The sequence below is a fragment of the Vespula pensylvanica genome, chromosome 2, assembly GCF_014466175.1.
Source record: "Vespula pensylvanica isolate Volc-1 chromosome 2, ASM1446617v1, whole genome shotgun sequence".
NCBI classification, from domain to species: domain Eukaryota; kingdom Metazoa; phylum Arthropoda; class Insecta; order Hymenoptera; family Vespidae; genus Vespula; species Vespula pensylvanica.
In genome coordinates, this window is record NC_057686.1 from 8197805 (window position 1) to 8218613 (window position 20809).

The window sequence follows — 20809 nt, forward strand, 5'->3', positions numbered from 1 at the left end:
TATATGAACTCATATATGTATGCATATCAGTTTTATAATCTAAAATTCTAAATAATTTCATAGATTGGCTTAAAATTTATATCACAAATTAAATTACATGCTACAAAAAATCAACAAATAATTTTGATCTAATTTGATTTCGTGTTAAAAAAAATAGCAAGCATTTCAAAAAATTTCTAAAGGACATATGTCCTTTATAATATAATTTCTATTTTAGGGAACAAAAAAAAGTTACTCGGTGCCAAATCGAGTGAATATGGAGGATGGTTAAATACTGAGACTTGTTTCTTCCCTAGAAACTGCGCTACAGCTGCAGTCCTGTGAACGAGTGCATTATCGTGCAGTAAAAAGAAATCCTTCTTCTTCCATTGATGACACCCAATATATAATGGCTAATAATATATGACACCAAATAATAATGGGAATTTACAATAGTGCCGATGGGAATAAATTCCATGAACGTCAAGAAAAACAACGAGCATTGTCTTCATTTTCAATTTTGTCATTCGCACATTCTTCGATTTTAGCGAACCCATTCTGTACTTTGTCGTTTTGTGATTCATATTAATGGTCCAAATCTCAGGTTCATATTAATGGTTCATATTAATAACACCAAATCTCGTCATCCTTGATGATTTTTTCTAGAAAAGAATTGTCCACATTTTTCATTTGCAACAATTTCAATCAAGTTACGACAGGCGTCTACGCGTCGTTTTTTCTTTTTTTGTTTTGTTTTGTTTTTTGTTCAGAAGACAAGATACGTAGGACAAACTTTGTACACTTTTATCTTCTTCAAAACATTCCAAAGAGTGTTTTGAACATTTGATTTAGAGATATTCGGTTCTTCAGTGATATTTCTGCATGGAAGATTACGGTCGGTTTTCAAAAGATCACGAATTTTTTTCATGTTTTCGTCGAATGAATTTGAAATGGGATGCCATGCTTTCATTGTCCTCGAACGATACCTGTTTTTCTTTAAAACGATTAAACCACTCAAAAACTCGTGAACGACTTAAACAATTATCGCCGAAAGCTTTTTTCATAGACTCGAATGTCTTCGTAGCAATTTTACCGAGTAAATCGTAAAATCGAATTACTGCCTGTTGCTCCATTACGATCTGTGACACAACAATGTTAATACACTACGACCGTAGGTTTATTACTTAACACTATTCGCTGATAATTGACTGATAAAATGCACATCTATTGGTTTAAGATGCTACCATTATTATTGCGTTTATTATTAACGTCGCTTATACGCCAGAAATAAAATCAGTCTCGGAACTTTTGAGATAGACGATTAATAATATAATTCATTTTTTCACATAAATATAAATGAAAATACGATTGTACGTAATATTACATTATATACAAATATACGATATATACAAAAAAAACGTATATAAAAGAATGTGGGATCCACATATACCGATTAATTTCGCTGTTATGGACAAATATACAAGATATAAGAAATATCTTTTTGTCTTTATTAACCACATTCTACGTCAAAGTCGAAGGAATTAAATAACAAGTAAAAACAAAAAAATAAGAGAGAAGAGAAAATTTAAGAAAAATGGAGGAGAAACAGTGGCGCTAGTAAATATTACAATATTTCTATTGCTGCATCGGATGAACCAATCAGCTATCGCACTAATTTGTCCATAAACGAATTAAAATGATCTAGATGACGCTGTAGCAAGGTGCGAATAACGCTCTCTTAAAGGTAAATGGCAGTATCAATATGGTTGTCCGGAGAGTGTAGTGTGTGAGAAGGTACTGTTGATTAGTTTGTTTTGAACTCTTTCTTCTAATATAAGGTGTGTCACATTTGTATAAAATGATTTTATGTAATATAAACAACTAATTCGAAGTGATTCTTTGACATAAACATCGCTTCCACGGAAACTCCTATAAACATAACCAATAACAAGATGACGAGCATCCCGAAGCAAGGTAATATTATATATTTTTATACATCTCTCACAACGTGTTACCCATTTGTTCGAACATTTCGTATTTATTTCTAAATTCTGTTTACATTTTTTAAATCTTTATAATATAAAATCGTGCAGATTTCTGCAATGGATTGTAATATGTATTCACCATTTGTTGTTATTTCTATCATTTTTTGTATGTCTTCTTAGTTGATTTTAAGATTACTTCTTTTATATTATTGATGAGAAGTGTATACATTTATAAATTCCAGAATTTTATATTTTTCTAATAAAAATATTTTAATGTTATAATATTTATTATAAAGATAAACCAGATTATATTTACTATATAAGGGAAGATCTTCAAATTCTCAAAATTATAAAACTTTAAGGATATGTAGAGTATGTATTATACAATTTCTTTTTCAAGCTTAAATTCACACCAAGGGGATTAAACAGATCCTTGAAAATTTATTATTTTCCAATTTTATATTATAAATAGCAAATTGTAAGAGATAAAAAAAGAAAGATTTTAGATGTTACTTTTTTTAATTAAAATTATTATTTAGTAAAAAATTTATCAATTGTTAATTAGATAAGCAAAAATGTTAATAAATTTTAAAATTCATTTTTTCACATAAAATCATATTTCATTATTCATCAATCAATTGGTAATTCAAATAACTATGAAATAGCACAATACTTCTTTTAAATATAAATACAAGCTTTATTGTATTAATGAATTATTCCTAAACAACTGAAGAACTGAATTTTATTTTATTATATATATGTTGCATGACGAGCAGTTTTTTTAACATTTATTGTGAAATAATATAAAACATATATTTAAAAAGTAAGATAATTTATAATCCATCAACTATGTCTAAATAACATAAAAATCAGGGATAATAAGAATGCATTTGAAAATTAATTAAGTAGACAATTTCTTAATTTTTTTATATTTAATTACTGTGTTAATTTACATGCATGGAATAATGTTATTAAACTATAATCTCTTATTTATAATTAATTTTCATCCATAAAGTATTATGAAGTATTGGTTTATGCATGATATGAAAGTACATAAATCATTGAAAACCTAAATAAGTTTGAAAATCCAATACATTTAGCTTTTTCACAAGATTTTATAAATCCAGTAAATTGTTCCATATGTGGAAATTATGCTATTATATGATAAACATAATGTAACAAATTTCTGTTTTAAGCATTTTTTTTTTTCTTTTTTTTTAAGTTTCATAACCATAAAGAATGGTTATTTAAAAAAAATACTTTAATTGTTTATTAAACTTTTGTATTACTTCATCTTCTTTATGAGAAAATAAAAAAAATTAATAATTAGTTTAAAAATAAGTTCTAATAAAGATAAGTTATATCTGACAGTTCTTTCTTTTTGCTTTATTTCCATTAGATATATTAACCTATTATGTAGTGAGAGACAAAAGTATATAATATAAATTACCTTACTTTTTTAAGTGTTAGAAGAACTGCTTACCATGGAACAGATATAAATACAATGACAATTTTTAATGGTCAAGAAATACAATTCATTAAGACAACAAAACTTGTATTTGTAGAAAGTATTACGCTGTTTCATAGTTAGTTAAACTATCGATTAAGATTTAATGTAAAAAAAATTATTAATATATTTGTTTATAACTTTTCCAATTATATAAACAATTGATAAATTTTTTACCAAATGATAATTCTAATTAAAAGAAGTAACTTGTATCTAACAATTCAAAACTGCGATATAAAATAAAAAAATAGTTGAATTTTCAAGTAGTAACTTTATCCCTTCAAATGGATTTGAATAGAAAAAAAAGATTGTGTATCTATATATGCTCTATATATTCTCAAAGTTTCATAATTTTCTGAATTTCTAGGTTTTCTATGAATTAATTGCAAAATTATTAATTTATCAGTATTATATTACAAATATATTCCAAATAAACTTTTTTAAGCTGTACAGAATATTTCATATTGTTAATTAACATTGCATTGTTACGAATATACATATATAAAAATACTATGGTTAACAAAAAAAGGAAAAATATTGTCAAGAAATATAAACAATCTTTAACAACAGATTTATTTCCATAGGTTTCTGAGTTTACAAAAATGTATACAGTTATATACAAGAATTATAGTATATCTTCTTTAAAAGAGTTTATGATGTAATATACATAAATTGTACTTTAAAAAAAAATCTATATATTTATTTTATTGCTGGTTACCAGTATTAATTCTCTGAGAACTGGTTCTAAAAAAGATAATAATGCATTATATTATTATATATGTTTATACGTATGTATATATAAAATAAGTTTTATACATATTTCTTAATTATGTCTCTATAAATTTTAACACCTTGAATGTTGAGTATATTTGGAATATGGAATGTGGACTCACGTTTGCTTTTGTTTTTATTTATAATCTGCAACTATAAAATCTATATAAGAATTTGTCTCAGTTATGCTCTTATTAAATTCTTTATAATCAACTAGAATTATACGCGACAATGTTTTACTGAACATGTTCAGTAATGACTGATAAAATATGTTGACTGCCTGTCATAAACCACAAATCATAACTAAATAACAATATAGTACTAGTTTCAAAGTTTTATGAATTTCTCAATTTTATATCATATCAATTTCTTTCCTTTTGATAAAATATTGAAAAAATGAAATGTAATTTCAAGTGATACAAATAACAGGAATATTGAGATGTCTAAAAAAAAATAGTAGTTATGGTAAAGTCATAAAGAAAATGCAAATAAATAGAATTACATCAGATTACATGCTTATATGTGTCATTTACATTTTGCACAACTTATTTAATTCAGGAAAAATTAGATAAAAAAATAAATACTACTTTTTTATTTTAGGAACATAAGCATCAATATAAATAAATGTTATACAAAATTTTATAATCAAGATAAAAAAAGTCTATTAACGTTACCTTGGTTTTATTCTTATACATTTATTTCTTACACTTTACTAAAGAAAAGAATATAAAAATGATAGAGTTAAAAAATTTGTATATAAATAAATTACTTATTGAACAAAATTTATTTTACAGAATCATTATTGATATATATCAAATTTTCTTAATGACGTTTTAATGACATTCTTTTTAATGATTATTTTAATTCTATGTTAGACTTACTGGCAATATATATATATATAGATATGGAATTAAAAGTATCAAAAAGAAAAGAAAAAAAAAAAAAAAAAAAAGGATTTGAGTCAAACTTGTACCAAACTTATTTTTAATCTACATGCTTATCTTGATATATACTTTAAATAATCATAAAAAAATCTTTTCTTTACAATTAATTTATCATATAAATTGGTACTTTTTGCAGACACTCTATGGAATATTTGTTAGATACTTTTATTATTATATTTAAAAAAACAATTGTGTCATTATTACCATAGTATCTTAAATCCAATAATAACATGAGAACTTCTTACAGATTTTGTTATTCTGTAAATAAATTTGTATCCTAATGAGAGTTGAATGTTACAGGAAAATTATTAAAAATATTCCTTTACATCCTAATCAAACTTTATGTATGTGTAGTACTTATTGGTATATCATCTATGAAGAAAAATAAATAATAGCATGCCAATGAAAAAATGAAATTATTGCTACTGCAATTACTTCCTTTGGATCACTGTTTAATTTTTTGCATTGATTGAATGGCATAATACTTAAAGTGTCAAAGTTTCAATCAAATGCAGCAGAATTTCCTTTATAATATAATTTTGACACAAGAGCTTATGAAGTACTTATACAATCTTGTAGTAATAAAAGGATATATAAAGAGAACAAACAAGATATAAGAGCCATAAGAGCTACTTCAAGTTAATGGAATATATGCAATATAAGAAAGGTAATCAACTTCATAATATTCTTTAAGTGTCCAAATTTAATTTTATAATAGGATATAGGGATTTTATAAATGAATATTCTCCAATCCAAGATAATTAATACAAAAATAAAAAGCCATTATTTCATACATATGTACAATACTAAATTATACTATCAATAATTTTATATTTATATAAAGATATAGTTATGATGTATAACATCATTTATTGCATTTTTCTGCATCCTGATTTAAATAAAACATATTAATAATAGTTATTTTCTTTCTTTTCAGGACACTACATAGCAAAATTAAAAATGTTACAAATGTAAAAATATTTTATAACAATATCAATTTGAATATCTGATAAAATATAATGATAACAGTGTTTTAGAATTAAAAAAAGATAACACTGTAAATGATTAACCAACTGATAGGAAAAAAGCATTTCTCTAGAGAATGAAATATGTGAAAGAGATGAAAGTAACAAGAAAATCTATAATTTAAAACTAAAATCTTCAAGTAAAGAAAGTATAAAAATAAATTTTCAATTTAACTCCAAAGATAAAAGTGAAGCAAAATGAATATGGTGATCAGGAAACATTGAATAATATAAATGTAGAATTTAATTGTGTAGAAACATGAGATCTGTCTCAATAAGAACAAATTCTTATTTTGAAAAGGCTAATGAAAGCCAAAGTATAATCACTATTGAATTAAAGAATAATAGTAGAAGTAAAAAGATAATCTAAAACATGTATAAATTTAAAATCATCTGTGAATAACACTCAAATAGGTAAATAAACAAAATCTTCTTAATAATAATAAAGCTTAAAACAAATTATTATAGTTAATTGCGCTATATAGCAATCTATATAAATACATTCACATTCACATAAATGTTATGATTCAATAAATATAATACAAAAAATATATAAAATATTTAACATAAGTATATAAATATTTGTTTTAATTTATTTAACACAATGACTGTTAAAAGAAATTGTGGGGAAACTGTTACATCACACCTGTTATGAACAAAAGAATAATTAAAATAGTACAAAATCATATCAAGATGCAGCAAAGATGCAAAATTCTGTCTACATTTAGCCAATGAATTGTTTCAAGCACACGAAGCGTATTAAATACTATAATTTTTGAAATTAGTTTACCTGGTTATTATAATGTTGAAAATAAAAAAGTTCAAAATTGTGAGTTAAACTGCAGTAAAGAAAAAACTTGTTGCAATGTTTATAAAAATTTATGAAAAAATAATGAAGAATTAAGTTTTTCAAGAAAATAAAATATAAATAATATTATATCATTAGATTCTGATTCAGATGTTGATAACAGGAATAATAATGATAACCAATTATATGCAAATGTAAATATTGAACAGTAAACAAATTTTACAAGAATTGTTTATTAAAGAGAAGATCGAAATTGATAGTAGCAAAGAGAATGTGGTTAATGGCAAATGAAATGAATTTAGTGAACAGAAAAAATCATTTTTTTTATACCAGAATAGCTAAGTTACTTAAGAAATTATTGAATACTATTAGTCCGTGGGCTAGTAAAAAGCAAAAAAAAAAGAAACGTAAAGACAAATAATTTATTGTCTAACCTAATTTACTTCAATCGTGTTATTTTGAACTGAAATAATTTTTTAAATTGAATTGTTTATAATAAATTATATTTTATTAGTCTTATTACATCCTATTGATTATTCTTTAAAATAACTACTTAAAATCATTCGCGATCATAATCGTCAACCGAATTCGGATGACATGGCAGTCAACGCGCGTTAATATGAATTTAAATTATTAATATTAATTAATTACATTATACAATTTTTTAAATACATATCAAAATACTTCGATTAAATAACAATATCTGATCACAAACCTATAATTTTTTATTAGATAATATTGTTTTGTACAATCATACTTTCTGACATAATATAACAATAACTTCTGTTTATATTATCAAATAACTCACTTGTTATAAAAATTGTATATTGTAAACACATATTCTTTTTTTTTTTTTTTTCCTTTATTGAATATTATCTTTTTCAGGAAAAAAGAATTGGAACTTACTGTTCCTATTCTCTATCCAAAAAATGTAATTTACTGATTTACACACACACACATACACATGCGCACACGCGTCTTACGTACGTATGATATATTTATTTCCATTATTTAATTATTATGTATCCTGAACAAATAAATCTAACAGTTCCAGTTATGTAAAAAGATAACAGCAATAACAATAATAATAAGCTATACTTTCATAAGAAAAAAAGACCTAAGTTTCAAAATAGTAATGTTCCATAAGAATAAAGATGATGAAATGAAATATAACAATCTATTTCTTTTGAACACTATAAAGCAATTTATTGCTTTATTATAAATTAGTATTATATTATCTTATTCAGCAATAGTAAAATAAAAATATTATATTTTAAATATGGGCTATAAATTTATAATGATTAAATTTTGTTATACAAAAAATACCTTAAAAATATTTATATTTAATGCATTTCAATCTATTACATATATAAATATAAAACGCAATATAAAATCAATATATCTTCTCATATTTTCTTCGTAAAAATCTAATACAAGTATATAGTTTTTTTTTTCTTTTTTTTTTTCTTTTGTTTTCTTTTCTTTTTCTTTGTAACATCTTTATTCATCTTTATAACATCTCATCAGTGTAGTTCTCAATAATATTAGTTTGGAACTGTTTGCTGTGAATTACATACTATATACATTAGATTATTGTATCTTTTTATTTCATGTTTATACTAAAAAGCATAATATTATGGCAGATGAAAAATTAACCCATAGTATAATAATAGAAAATTTGTTTTTGTAAAATATTTTTGCAGATTTCTTGCTTCTTCAGTTGTAATAAAAAGCTTGTACATATGCTTTATAAAGTATGAAATGCTTTAAACGCTCTTGATAAAATACATCTCTTAAATGATTTAATTGATTTTATCATATTGAAAAATCAATCGACAAAAATATACTAAACAATTTTTAATCAGGCAAAGACATAGTTTCCATTCATTAAAATTTAAAATATTACAGAAACTATCATGATTGATTAGATGTTAGAGAGTTTGATGAGTTTTCTAATCTATTTTATTTATTTAATATATCTATATCTTCTTTAGTGTAAATATTTTTTATATTATCTATATAATTTCTATTTAGAGTAGCACCTAAATCTAAATAATCTTCGCATTTTTGGTATAATAGCAAAGAAGCACGATGGCATTTAAACGATTAATATTGTTATATTTGTATCTTCTCATTAAAAGAAGTATTTTATGAAGATATTAAGTTTTTCTTTATATTCTTTAAAATATTTAAAAATCAGTAAAATCTTTAAAACTTTAAATGTAAGTTCTAAATAATAAGTTTTAAAGCTATTGATAAATATAAAATGTTCTTAAGCTGTCTTTCTGTTAATTTCAAAATTAAAATATAATGATCAGTTTTTATTAAAATCCTATTCCTTTTTCAGATTTTTATACTTTTTAATATTTTTATTTTTCTTATTAGTAGAATAATTATGCACATATTCTGATTTAAACAAAATTATTTGTGCTATCATATTTTTATTTGTTTCTTATATTTTGAGTTCTTTTGTGTTTTATATGTTTTTGATACAATTCTGAAATATCCTGATATTTTATATTATTTTTTTCTCTTTTTATTTGAGGAAATACAATCATTATTTTTATAAAAGTCAAGAGCTATTATCTTCGTTAACTTTAGATATGGTACAAATTTAGATTTCTTATTTTTGTTTATTTTTTCTGTAATATGATTTTTCTTGAAATATCACATATATACACATATGAATAACTTTTAATAATTTATACACACACACACACACACACACACACACACACACAATTGTTGTAGAAAATAGAAATTTCTCTATTGACAAACTATAATATTTCATCAAACCTAACAAATCACAAAAAAGCATTTCTAAATAATTTAATACTATGCAATTTATTATTCTATATCCTTGTTCTAATAATTTCCTAATTTTCTATTGCAACTTTTATATATCAATAAAATATTTGCTTTTTCCTTGCCTGGAACAATACTTTTGTAAAAGTATTATTTAAATTAAAGATATTAAAACTATACTTTGGAAACACAATATTATGATCAAAATTGAAGCAAAATAGATTATATATCATTAATCTGTAATAATTTGGAAAAAACTAAAAAACTGATAATATTTATATTTTGCATAAACAGTGCCATTTTCTGAAAATTAAAAAAAAGAATCACCAAAATAATGGTAATAACCTAATCATAACAAAGGTAAACAATGTTGCATGTACACATACACATATATGATACACTATACAATTAAAATTAAATTTACTTCTTTGCAAATTATAATTAACAATGTCTTTCCGCAATTGCAAGGTCTTCATTTTGTCATATCGAAAGAATGCTTCAAGATACAAAATTCTTAATGCGTCAAAACTTCCTTATCAGAGTAATAGAAGAAAATTTATATATGTAAAAGTTACGTCATATCGAAAACTTTTCTTTGATTAAACGTATATAAAAGAACAAATATTCTACATACGTATGCAGTTTCGATGGAAGAAAAACAAATCGTATATTTATATTGATAGTGGTAGTAGCGATTGTGATGCGATGGTAGAAATAACAGTAATAATGGTTCTCAAGTTTTTCAAATTCCGTCATCTCTCTTTCGTTCTTTGCCCGCACTTACGATACCGCATTTTCTTTTAATGATTTATCCCATTCACTTTTCTATGCCATAGTCTATTCAATTGAGCAACGGGTAACCAAACGATAGATTTCCTAAGCGTAAGTTGCTTCAAAAAACGCGATCCATCGTGAAGTTAAATAGGATAATATAACGCCGCCGTGATCGTAACCAACTTCCAGTAATGGCGATATGTTCTTTCGATCCAAGCTCATCAGAAATTTTCATAAACGACTCGTCAACTTTAGTTTCATATTACATATCGAGTATATAAATTTCGTATTTAATAACCACTGCATGATATACGAAAAGTAACTACACTTTTTTTACATTTTCGTAATTCAACGAAGCGCTATTTGAATTTCCATAAAAGAGCTACCGGCGACTAGTTACGATATTGAGTATCACGACTCGAAGAGAGGGTATAAATGCGCGCGCGCATCGAGCACGGACGTTACTCTAGCCTTTTGGTCGTGATTACCGCTAGCGGCCGATCACGTATGTGACATGGCGTCCGGGTAGGAAGAAAGTTGACTGTTAAATAAGCGTTAATGTTGTTTTTATGACACTGACCGACCGAAAAGGGAACATCCGAGGCCGCGAATTTCCCACAGACACCGGCATTGATGGTAATGCATGCGAGGAAACCACAAAGGATCAGCGATGGGTAGGGCACCACCGCGTCAAATACTCGATCCTGACACACAACCAACCTCTCTCTCTCTCTCTCGCTCTTACTACTCACCTCACCTCTCATCTCCGACGTCCGTCCGTCCGAGCCACTCTACACCGCTCTCTCCGTGATACACACCACTATTCGCACTGATGCATTTCCCCGATGGAAGGTCTTTGATTCCGTCGTGGAAATGACGCTATTTCGCGCCTTTATTCACCAACTATTGTCTATCGTTTCAGGTACTTCGAAAAGCACCAGGCCCATCCCTACCAGGTAAATATTCGTCTCTATTTTTCTCTTTCTTTCTCTCTCTTTCTCTCTTTGAGAGGAGAGGGGTACGAAAGGAGGTATTTTTTCGATGACACGACTGACACGCATCAATTTACCGCAATTATTTGTCCTCCGTTCCTGTGAGAGTCCGATTTTATACGTTTATTGTCGCGCGTACTGTGTCATATAGGACGTGTTCGTTTTATTTTTCCCTCCTTCAACCGTTTCATTCGTGCTAGTTTAACATTCGTGAGAATCTCGCTCGAATTTTCTTTTTTTTTTATTCTGTCGATAATTTGGAATGATTTATGTTTCTTTTGTGAAAAAAAATGTAGGAAAGCAACAAATCTTTCTATCGAATCGCGACGTAACGTGTTTTCTGCATCGCGTCGTTCAATAAACATTTCTTGGAAATATTCATTTGTGGGTATTCTATAAACGCATATTTTAATTTTGTGGTTAATATGTCGTACTCGATTCTACGTTATTGATACTCTTTTTTTCGATAATAACTTGTTTATATAGTATTTAAATTACGATTCGGAAACGTTATTATCGCAAAATTATGTTTTTCTAATTATCTTTGATTATGATTAATTTCTACTTTTACTTTTCTTTTGAATATTATTTGTAATATTTTATTTAATGAAATATTGTTTGCATAAAATCAATGATATATCTTCTACAAAAATAAATTTCATGAAAAATATGAATAATTTACGTTAATCTCTTTGTGAAAGCTTTATTTCCTTTTCAGCAAATTAGATTTTCTTAGACTATTATTTTACTTCTAATTCTATTCTTGTTCTTGTATTATTTTAAAAGATGATTTTTATTTATATAGAATTTAATTAATTGGTTATTATAAGAGTATTTTGTACTCATTAGAAGTTTAATTTTATCTAATGATAAATTTTCTCTATTTTTATGAAGTAAATAATGTAAAGCAAAAGATTCTGCAATAACTTGTAAACATAACCTTTCTTTTGGAAAAATCAATACTTGTAATATTTTTGAACTATTTATTTAAAAAAGATATTGTGATATTTAAATATTATTATTTATTATACTTTATGCATATGATCTTTATTAATTTATATTTGTAAAATATTTCTTTAATTATAAATTCTGATATAATGTCCTATTATATATCAATGCTTTACCAATAAAAAGTTTAGTTTAAACAAAGTTTTAGTTCAATCTTTGATATAATTTGATTATTTTGTCTTTTCGTTGTTATTATCATAAAAATTATAATATTTATAATATAATTGGTAACTTATAATGTATATATGATTGTCGTTATAATTTGTTTATAGAACGCAAAGTACAGCAGTTCTAAGGGTGGTTACTCTTCATCGACGACGTCGTCGGATAATCGTTACGAAGGACGTATGCGTGATTCCCCAAATGGCAATTCTTACAGTCCAGCGGGAGGCTTGGGATTGGGAATGGGAGCAGATAGAGACAGCCCCAGGAGTTATACCTCCAAGCCCCTGTATAAGAAGGAGAGAGAAAATAGAGACTATAAATTATCCTCCTCTAGGGACAAGTATTCCGGTAAACACATTTTTGTAAAATTTATTATATATATCATTTTGTGCTTAAGAAATTTTTACTCTATTTGTAAATTATTAATTACGCAAATTATAATGCAAAATAGTATTTTTAAATAAAAATTTATATGATGTAAATAATTTTTAGTTATATATAATTGCTTTGTAAAGAGAAAGATGTAACATAATTTGATAAACATATTTATGTAATAACAATTTATATTAATATATATTAACTTCAAGAATAGAGATCTATTTGAAAAAGAAAAAATAGAATAGAAGATTATCGTCGTTATAAACTATAGACACTTTTATTTCAAAACATTCAATCATACTACTTCTTTCTTCAGTATAAAAACAGGGTTGTGTCTTAACATTTTCAGCTGTAAAATGCTTGCTTGCATATGTGTAGATTGTGCACGATCACCAAAAGACAAGAGAAGCCATGAGAGCAGGGATTCAGAACACAGGACCAACCACGATAGGAGTAGTGGAGAGGTAAGAGATCAGTTTAGATATTTAATATATCTATTTTTATAATAATTTGTAATTTATAATATTCTTATTATGTCTTTTCAATCAAATAATTTATATCATATCACAACATTGTTGTTAATCAATAAAATTGAAAAATAAAGCTATAGAAATTGACTATACATATTTGTTATAGATCTTACATCCCATAAAATTATCATCAAATTCATCACGAGATTCTTCGTCTCAAAGAAAACCAGCTCATAATTCTTGTCAGGTCAGTAACCAATGATAATTTTATTTGATATAAAAATATTTATATATAGTAGCTATAAAATCTATTTTATATCATTATATATCACATTTTTGCAGTTATATTTTTCTTGCATAATGCATTTATAATAGAAATATAATAAATAATTTGGTAATGACATGGTCAATTAGATCGAGAAAGTTTCATAAAAGTTCAAAACACATAATAGGTGAACAGGTTCAAGGTCACATGGACAAAAATAATTTCGTTCAAATTTTGGTATTCATATATATATTTGTAGTAGATTCAATTGTTTCCGGACATTTTAGAACAGTCTGTTTAGGATAAACGCGGTGATGAACGAGGTGCGATGGAACGAACAGCCAGGTTTGGTGATTGGTCAGAACATATGAGTTCTTCAGGAAAGAAGTATTATTATAATTGCAAAACAGAAGTTTCTCAGTGGGAAAAACCACGTGAATGGATTATTCGGACAGATAATCGTCAACGCCAATCCAATGATTACTCCTCTAGGTCAAGTGAGTCTGTTTTTCATTTGCTAATTAATTTCTATTTCTAAGAAATTACTTTTATGAAAAAAAATTATAATATAAAAACTCATAAGTAATCTATTTTAAAGTGTTAAATACAGTAATAGATTTTAAACATTTCACACGTAACAATATAATTCCTCTTTGATATATTAAATATTAAACTTACATTGCTAAAATTGCTTTAATCTATCGCTTAAAAATAGATAGTAGTACTGTAAAATTAAATTGCTTAATAATAATGTCTGCATCTATTAAATAGATACAACTTTTATTTTATAGGTCATGATAAACATTCCAACTCGCGATCAAATAGCAGTAGCAGCGTGCGAGATGGTAAATCATCGCGGCAATCTGACAAGCGGGAATATTGGAGTTCATGTAGTGGAAGTGGCGGTAGCACTAGAGAAGAAGTTTCTACGCGCGATAGAGAGAGAGAAAAGGAACGGGAAAGAGAACGAGAAAGAGAGAGAGAAAGAGAACGAGAGAGAGAAAGAGAAAGGGAGAGAGAACGAGAAAGGGAAAGAGATTCTTGCAGGGAAGAAACAGGAACAGAACGTCAAGCTCAAGATATGGATATTTCACCTGGTGATTCTACACCAACTTCTGAACCTTTAACATCCTGTGCTCATGATCCACTGCCGCAGGGTCCTGTTCTACTGGCCACTGGTATGTTTTTATTAAATCTAAATTGAAGTTATCCAAATAGTGTAGTAACTTATAGATACGATTTGATCATTCTTTTTATTATTTCGTTTTTTCTCTTGTTAGCATTACCTCGATTAACATCACATCCACCATCGACACCACAAACACCTGGAAAATTAAGTTCACCGACCCAACAACAAGGGAATAGTAATGCTCCAGGACCACCAGTTTCATTAGCAAGCTTACCAAGACTCCTTTCTCAAATCACAGGCAGTAAAGAACAACCTGACATTACACCGCAGAAAGCGTTACAGACAATTCAAACAGCTATCTTGTTATCTAGACAAGTAAGTTCTTCTTTTAAGTAATACTTATATTAAATCATTTTTATCTAAGATTAAGAATAATGGAACATCATATGTTTATTTCTACATATTTAGCAATCAGCTAGTGGAGACCGAAATAATAGTGGCAATGATGTAATGGTCCCATTGAAAGTTGATACTAGTGGCAATACTACCAGTGAGGGACCACCTACTCCAACCCATTCAGAAACTCAGGATTGTATCGATGCTCGAAAATGTAAGTTTCAAAATTAACTCTTGTCCGTCATAATAGTTATAAGCATGGATATCTCGATTGGAATTATTTTCGCTTGCGTAATATATAACGTATGCTCAATCAATTATTGCCTGGAGATCCTTAACCCTACAGATTAAAAATTTGAGGTTCATTTTTTGTCTATATCTCATATGCACAACATATAAGAAATGCAATACAATAAAGATAAGCTGATTAGAATTCATTTCCTAAGCAGCCATGCGCTCGTACTGGAAATATCCAGAACGTCGACGAGAAAGAGTTTTAAAAAAAGCTAAATATATAATAAAAAATCGCGTGCATGTTCAGGACTTTATTATATTTCAAGACATTTTGTCAGTGTCACTTTTAATATTTTAATAGATACGCAATTATCTCTATTTGTATTACTGTTCATTTACAGTAACCAGTCCTGGAGGAACGAATTCTGGGGTGCAAGGTCTAAGCTCATTGCAAAGTCTTAGTACGTTAGGTTCTCTTGGAAATTTGAGTAATACTGGAGGTTTACAAGCATTGTCTAGAGTACAACCTCCTTTAACACCTTCCTTAACACCATCACTCGCTAATCATTATCGAGAAGATTTAACACAACATGTGCGTGCCTTTCCAGCCGATATCCTTGAGAAACAGGTAATTTATATGATATAATTTTCTCATACTATAATTGTAATTGACATTTGTAAATCTTACATTATTTGTATACTTGCTAAAAAGTGTAGATAATAATTAAGAATCACGTATTATTTTCTTTTAGGCACAAAAACTTAGTGAGGAAGCACATACAATGGGCAGTTTGCAGTGCACAAGAGTATCTGCAGAATTAAAAACAGCACGATCGATAGTGAGGCTGACAGAAATTCAGGCAACACTACAGGAACAAAGGTAAATATCCTTTACATATCGTTACAAAATATCATCTTAATTTTTTCTTCTCTTTTCTTCATCTGTTTGCATTTTTTTCCAATAAAAATTCGCTTAAATATTCACACTGAACACTATTAAGTCAATCTTTCACACATTTCAGGATATTATTCCTCCGTCAACAAATTCAAACATTGGAGGAACTAAAATCCCAAAATTCCTTCATGTCTGATGATTCTTAGTGTAAGAAACTTTATAAAATAATTATAATTACAACCTATAATTAATTCATGCAAAAAATAAAACATAATTATTAATATTCTCATTAATATTGAATAATTAAAATTGTACCTAAATTATAATATCGTGATAGAAGTGATATAATAGCAAATGAATATGGGCTGCCTAGAGAGGTCAAGCTGTTTCGATATCAGCTGACGAGTCTTATTAATTAATTAGTGAATCCACCTCTCTAGGAAGCACAAGAGGCCTATCCAACACACAGATGCAACACTGAGTAAATAGAAAGTGAATAAACTCTATCGGTTTAATGCAAACTACTAAATTGTATATCTGAATTGTCCACAGCATCTTGTATTACCTATGTTATAATACGTGTCAATGTTTCTCATATCCCACGATTATGCGACATTTTAACTAGTTGGAACATTTTTGTTGTAAATCTCGGAATAAAATTCGTGCCACAAGTTTTAATCCAGTTCTTTATCACCATTAACTCACCTAATTACCCACACATTTTTATCTGGTGAATTAAGAAAGTGAAATTCAAGAAAAATTTGTGGACGCAATAATTTACTTATTTACAATGCTTTTTCTATCATTTGGTATTTTACAAAGAATGTTATTGCTATAGAAATACAAGTATTAATTAGTGACATTAGCATTTTATATCATCATGCATAATTGATGGCCATTGCTGACTTTGAAGTAAATTTAATATTTTAAGCATAAAACAATGAATATTATAGATTACTAGAATTTAATTGTGTGTATCTTAATAATGACGTGATCCGATAATTTATATTTGATGATTATGTAAACATAACATTGTATAGCTATATTAATAGATTTTAAACAATCATTACGATAAAATATATCATCAGTCACTTTGATGGTCTTCAATCTATGTATGAATCTATTTTTATCTTTTGTAATGAAAAAGAGACTTGTTGTGTAGAATGCAAACTGTAATCACCAACAAATTAAACATATCGATGATGTATCTTATAATTTTAGATAATTTTTATTTCACATAGTCATTGTACATCTACGTAACAAAAAGGACTAAGTAGCATTTCTTATGTCTTTGCGTAAAAATGCATATGCTTTATAAAAGTAGTTTTTATAGTAAATAATGTAATCATTAATAACATAATTATTGCATATTGCATTTAATATTTATTAAACGAATGTTCTCGAATATAATGCTTTAAAAAAATGTTAGAATTTAGTTTCCTGTTATGTATTCTTTAGAGTATCTGTAACAAATGGAGGCCGTTTTGTAAATGAAACTATTGAAAGGAAAATAGTCTTTGTTTGTTGTATGTATATTAATCAAGCTCCTGCTTTTCTATGTAATAAAAACTCTTATAAAAATAAACAATATACACAAAAATTCAGGATGGTGGAGAACACGAATTTGTATAAGTCACAGTATAAATTTCTCACTTTATGTATTTCATTAAGGAACTGTCAATGAGTGAGCTTGTTACTTATAGAAATAAAGAAACAAATTAGAAAAAAAATAATTCTTAAATTGACATATTTTATGTAAATATTAGTGGTTGCTATTAAATTTAAATTATTCTTTTTAAATTGTTCCATAATTTGTAAACCAAAGCATTTCAATATGTGCGCATTTTTAACTTACTCTGTTTCGATACTGCATATATAAAAACGAAAATGAAAGATCCACCGTTATTCAAACAATTACATATTTATGCATACGTGCGCAATATCAAAATTCTTTGATTCGTACTCGTTACGGAAAATAGACTTCTAGAAACGCTACACATTTAGAAATAAAGTAAAATTGTCAACGGAAAATAAACAACATTACTGTTTTCAGTTAATTTTTTCATATATCCTAATATCGTATGAGATACAATTATTATGGATTACAGTGGAGGATATTATTAAGAATGGTAATGGTAATTATGTTAATGTAGAGTTATACCCTACTAAAGGGTGTTTCTCAACACAAGCTCAATAGTCCTTGACCATCGCAAGTATTATTTTATTAAGGCAATGTCACCTTTATTTGATGAAAATAAAGGATAAAAGAACGAGCTATTGAGATAGTTGAGACTGATATAATCCTGTTCTGTGCTTCTGGTCCACAAAAGATCCCATATCTTTCATATAGTTCAAACATTATTATTATCTTTGTTACTATGATTATCGTTATCTTCTTTTCTTATATTCTATTTATGTATTTTGCGAAATTAACGCATATACCAAGTGAATTGCCTAAAACTGAAAATGTAAATATCTCAGTCACTTATGATAGAAAGAAAACTTCTAAAGAAATGTTTGATTTGAAAGTGCTTATATAGCAGACTTGAAAACTATCATTGGAGTCATATTTTTTTTTAATATGGGGATTATTAATATCTCTTTGAATGAAACTTGATTTTATTGCTTATAAAAAAGTTGTAGAATAGATAAAAACAAATTCCAAAATTAAAATATAAAATTGAGAATAATTTAATATCTTAAACGAGTAGTACTATAAGAGAGTTTGCAGTACTTATGAATTTCGGAAAGGGACATTTTTGTTCACAGTAATCACAATGGAAAAGATAAAAATATTTTAAACTTCTTTTCATCTGCTCGACAATTTTTGTATTAACAAAAATATCAAATTCTAATTAAAGAAATGTCAGTAATCCTTGTATTTGAAAAAAATACAATCTTCAAGGAATATTTTGTAGCACATATAAGTCTTTTAGAATCCAAGATTCTTCCTTAGAAGTTTTTCTTCTATCATAACAACCGAAATATTTAAGTTTCTAGTTCTAGGTGATTTACCGTAACGACGCGTTTTGTTTTTACTTAAAGGAAGAAATTTATGGTTATTATTTTGAAGATGACATATATTACATTTTTAATGTATAACATTGGAAAAGAACATCCATCAACCGTTTGTTAAGCGTATTTTATGAGCTCTGTTTGTGCGAATTAAAACGACTTTTTACATTTTGCACGTTAACCACTATAATTAATTTTCAAATTCATTGGTTGAGAAACACCAACTTGTTTCATTATATCATCTAACATTACACCATGTCATGAGCATGTAATTACATTCTCATAGCACCTGAAGCAAACAGTGAACATTCTCTCACATGTATATTTTATTTAATTATAGTCAGTCATTGGATTTATTTCATAACAAACTCTCTCATTCCTGAACATTGGATCATTGCTTAATATATTCTCAGTAAAATCCTAACAGACATTCATGACTGAATTCAGTACAGTACATAATTTAATGGACTAAGATTGTAATAAGGCCTCAGAACATGTAATTCACTGTAACATCTCATAACTTATAGCATTATTATGCTAAACATAAATATTTTAATACAAGTAATACATTAAATAATTGTGTTATGAAATTATAAATATACAAGAGAAATGATAAAACGATGATATATAATGTTTATGTAATATTACTTAAAGAAGTAATGTTTATATAAACATATTGATAATAATCATAGCTGTAATTTTTAATGTTTTTACTGTAAATCATTAAAATATTTCAAAACTCTATGCAAAAATTCATCTTGCTAGTTCCTCTAATACCATAGTTTATTCATTATAAGTAATCCTATTAGTTATGAGTTGTTACATATATCTACTGTTCAACCATTTTAATGTAGTGCTCTTCAAATGTTTATACAAACATATTTCAATGGAGAGTACAAAGTGCTACAAAACAATTCCAATATCATTCACTTTATAATTGTTAATATATCTACTTCATAGACTCGTTATGTATTTTTAAGGCCATATACGAGTTTTAATACAAAGATGCTGTTTCTTTTCAGCAGTATTTGATACATTGGTTAATTTCGAAATTTGCCTAGTAATAGACAAATAGACCACACAGCCTCGACAGAGAATGTTCACAGTATAAGACAGCAGCATAGATATAGCTCAGCGCAGCCTCACTTCACCATCGCTAACCATGTTCGTATCATAATGGTTTAAATCAAATCTTTTTAATCATACATACATACGCACATACATATACATTTTGTATGTGTGTATATATGTATGAATGTATATA

The 20809-nt window shown here is 26.8% G+C and overlaps 1 protein-coding gene across 5 annotated transcripts; it reads left to right on the forward strand.

The window, feature by feature from the left end:
* Positions 1 to 1740: 1740 nt before the first annotated feature.
* LOC122627011 (WW domain-containing adapter protein with coiled-coil homolog) lies at positions 1741 to 17208 on the forward strand. Of its 5 annotated transcripts, XM_043807723.1 has the most exons (14): positions 1741 to 1953; positions 5487 to 5853; positions 6124 to 6625; positions 11521 to 11554; positions 12871 to 13111; positions 13520 to 13605; positions 13778 to 13858; positions 14178 to 14373; positions 14668 to 15054; positions 15157 to 15380; positions 15474 to 15615; positions 16037 to 16263; positions 16388 to 16515; positions 16658 to 17208. In XM_043807723.1, exons 5-14 carry the CDS (start codon positions 12946 to 12948, stop codon positions 16734 to 16736), a joined length of 1716 nt encoding a protein of 571 aa, XP_043663658.1. In that variant the 5' UTR covers positions 1741 to 1953; positions 5487 to 5853; positions 6124 to 6625; positions 11521 to 11554; positions 12871 to 12945; the 3' UTR covers positions 16737 to 17208. The 5 variants fall into 5 exon arrangements, with proteins under 5 accessions (XP_043663658.1, XP_043663657.1, XP_043663656.1 ...); XM_043807722.1 differs by lacking the exons at positions 5487 to 5853; positions 6124 to 6625; XM_043807721.1 differs by lacking the exons at positions 1741 to 1953; positions 5487 to 5853; positions 6124 to 6625 and adding an exon at positions 9975 to 11272.
* The last annotated feature ends 3601 nt before the right edge of the window (positions 17209 to 20809 follow it).

Bases quoted from the DNA above. Each gene is read 5' to 3' on its own strand.
- LOC122627011 (XM_043807721.1), top strand. From the start codon at position 11,232: ATGGTAATGCATGCGAGGAAACCACAAAGGATCAGCGATGG. The intron at 13,112-13,519 runs GTAAACACATTT...GCATATGTGTAG, and splicing joins CTCTAGGGACAAGTATTCCG to ATTGTGCACGATCACCAAAA. The intron at 13,606-13,777 runs GTAAGAGATCAG...TATTTGTTATAG, and splicing joins ACGATAGGAGTAGTGGAGAG to ATCTTACATCCCATAAAATT.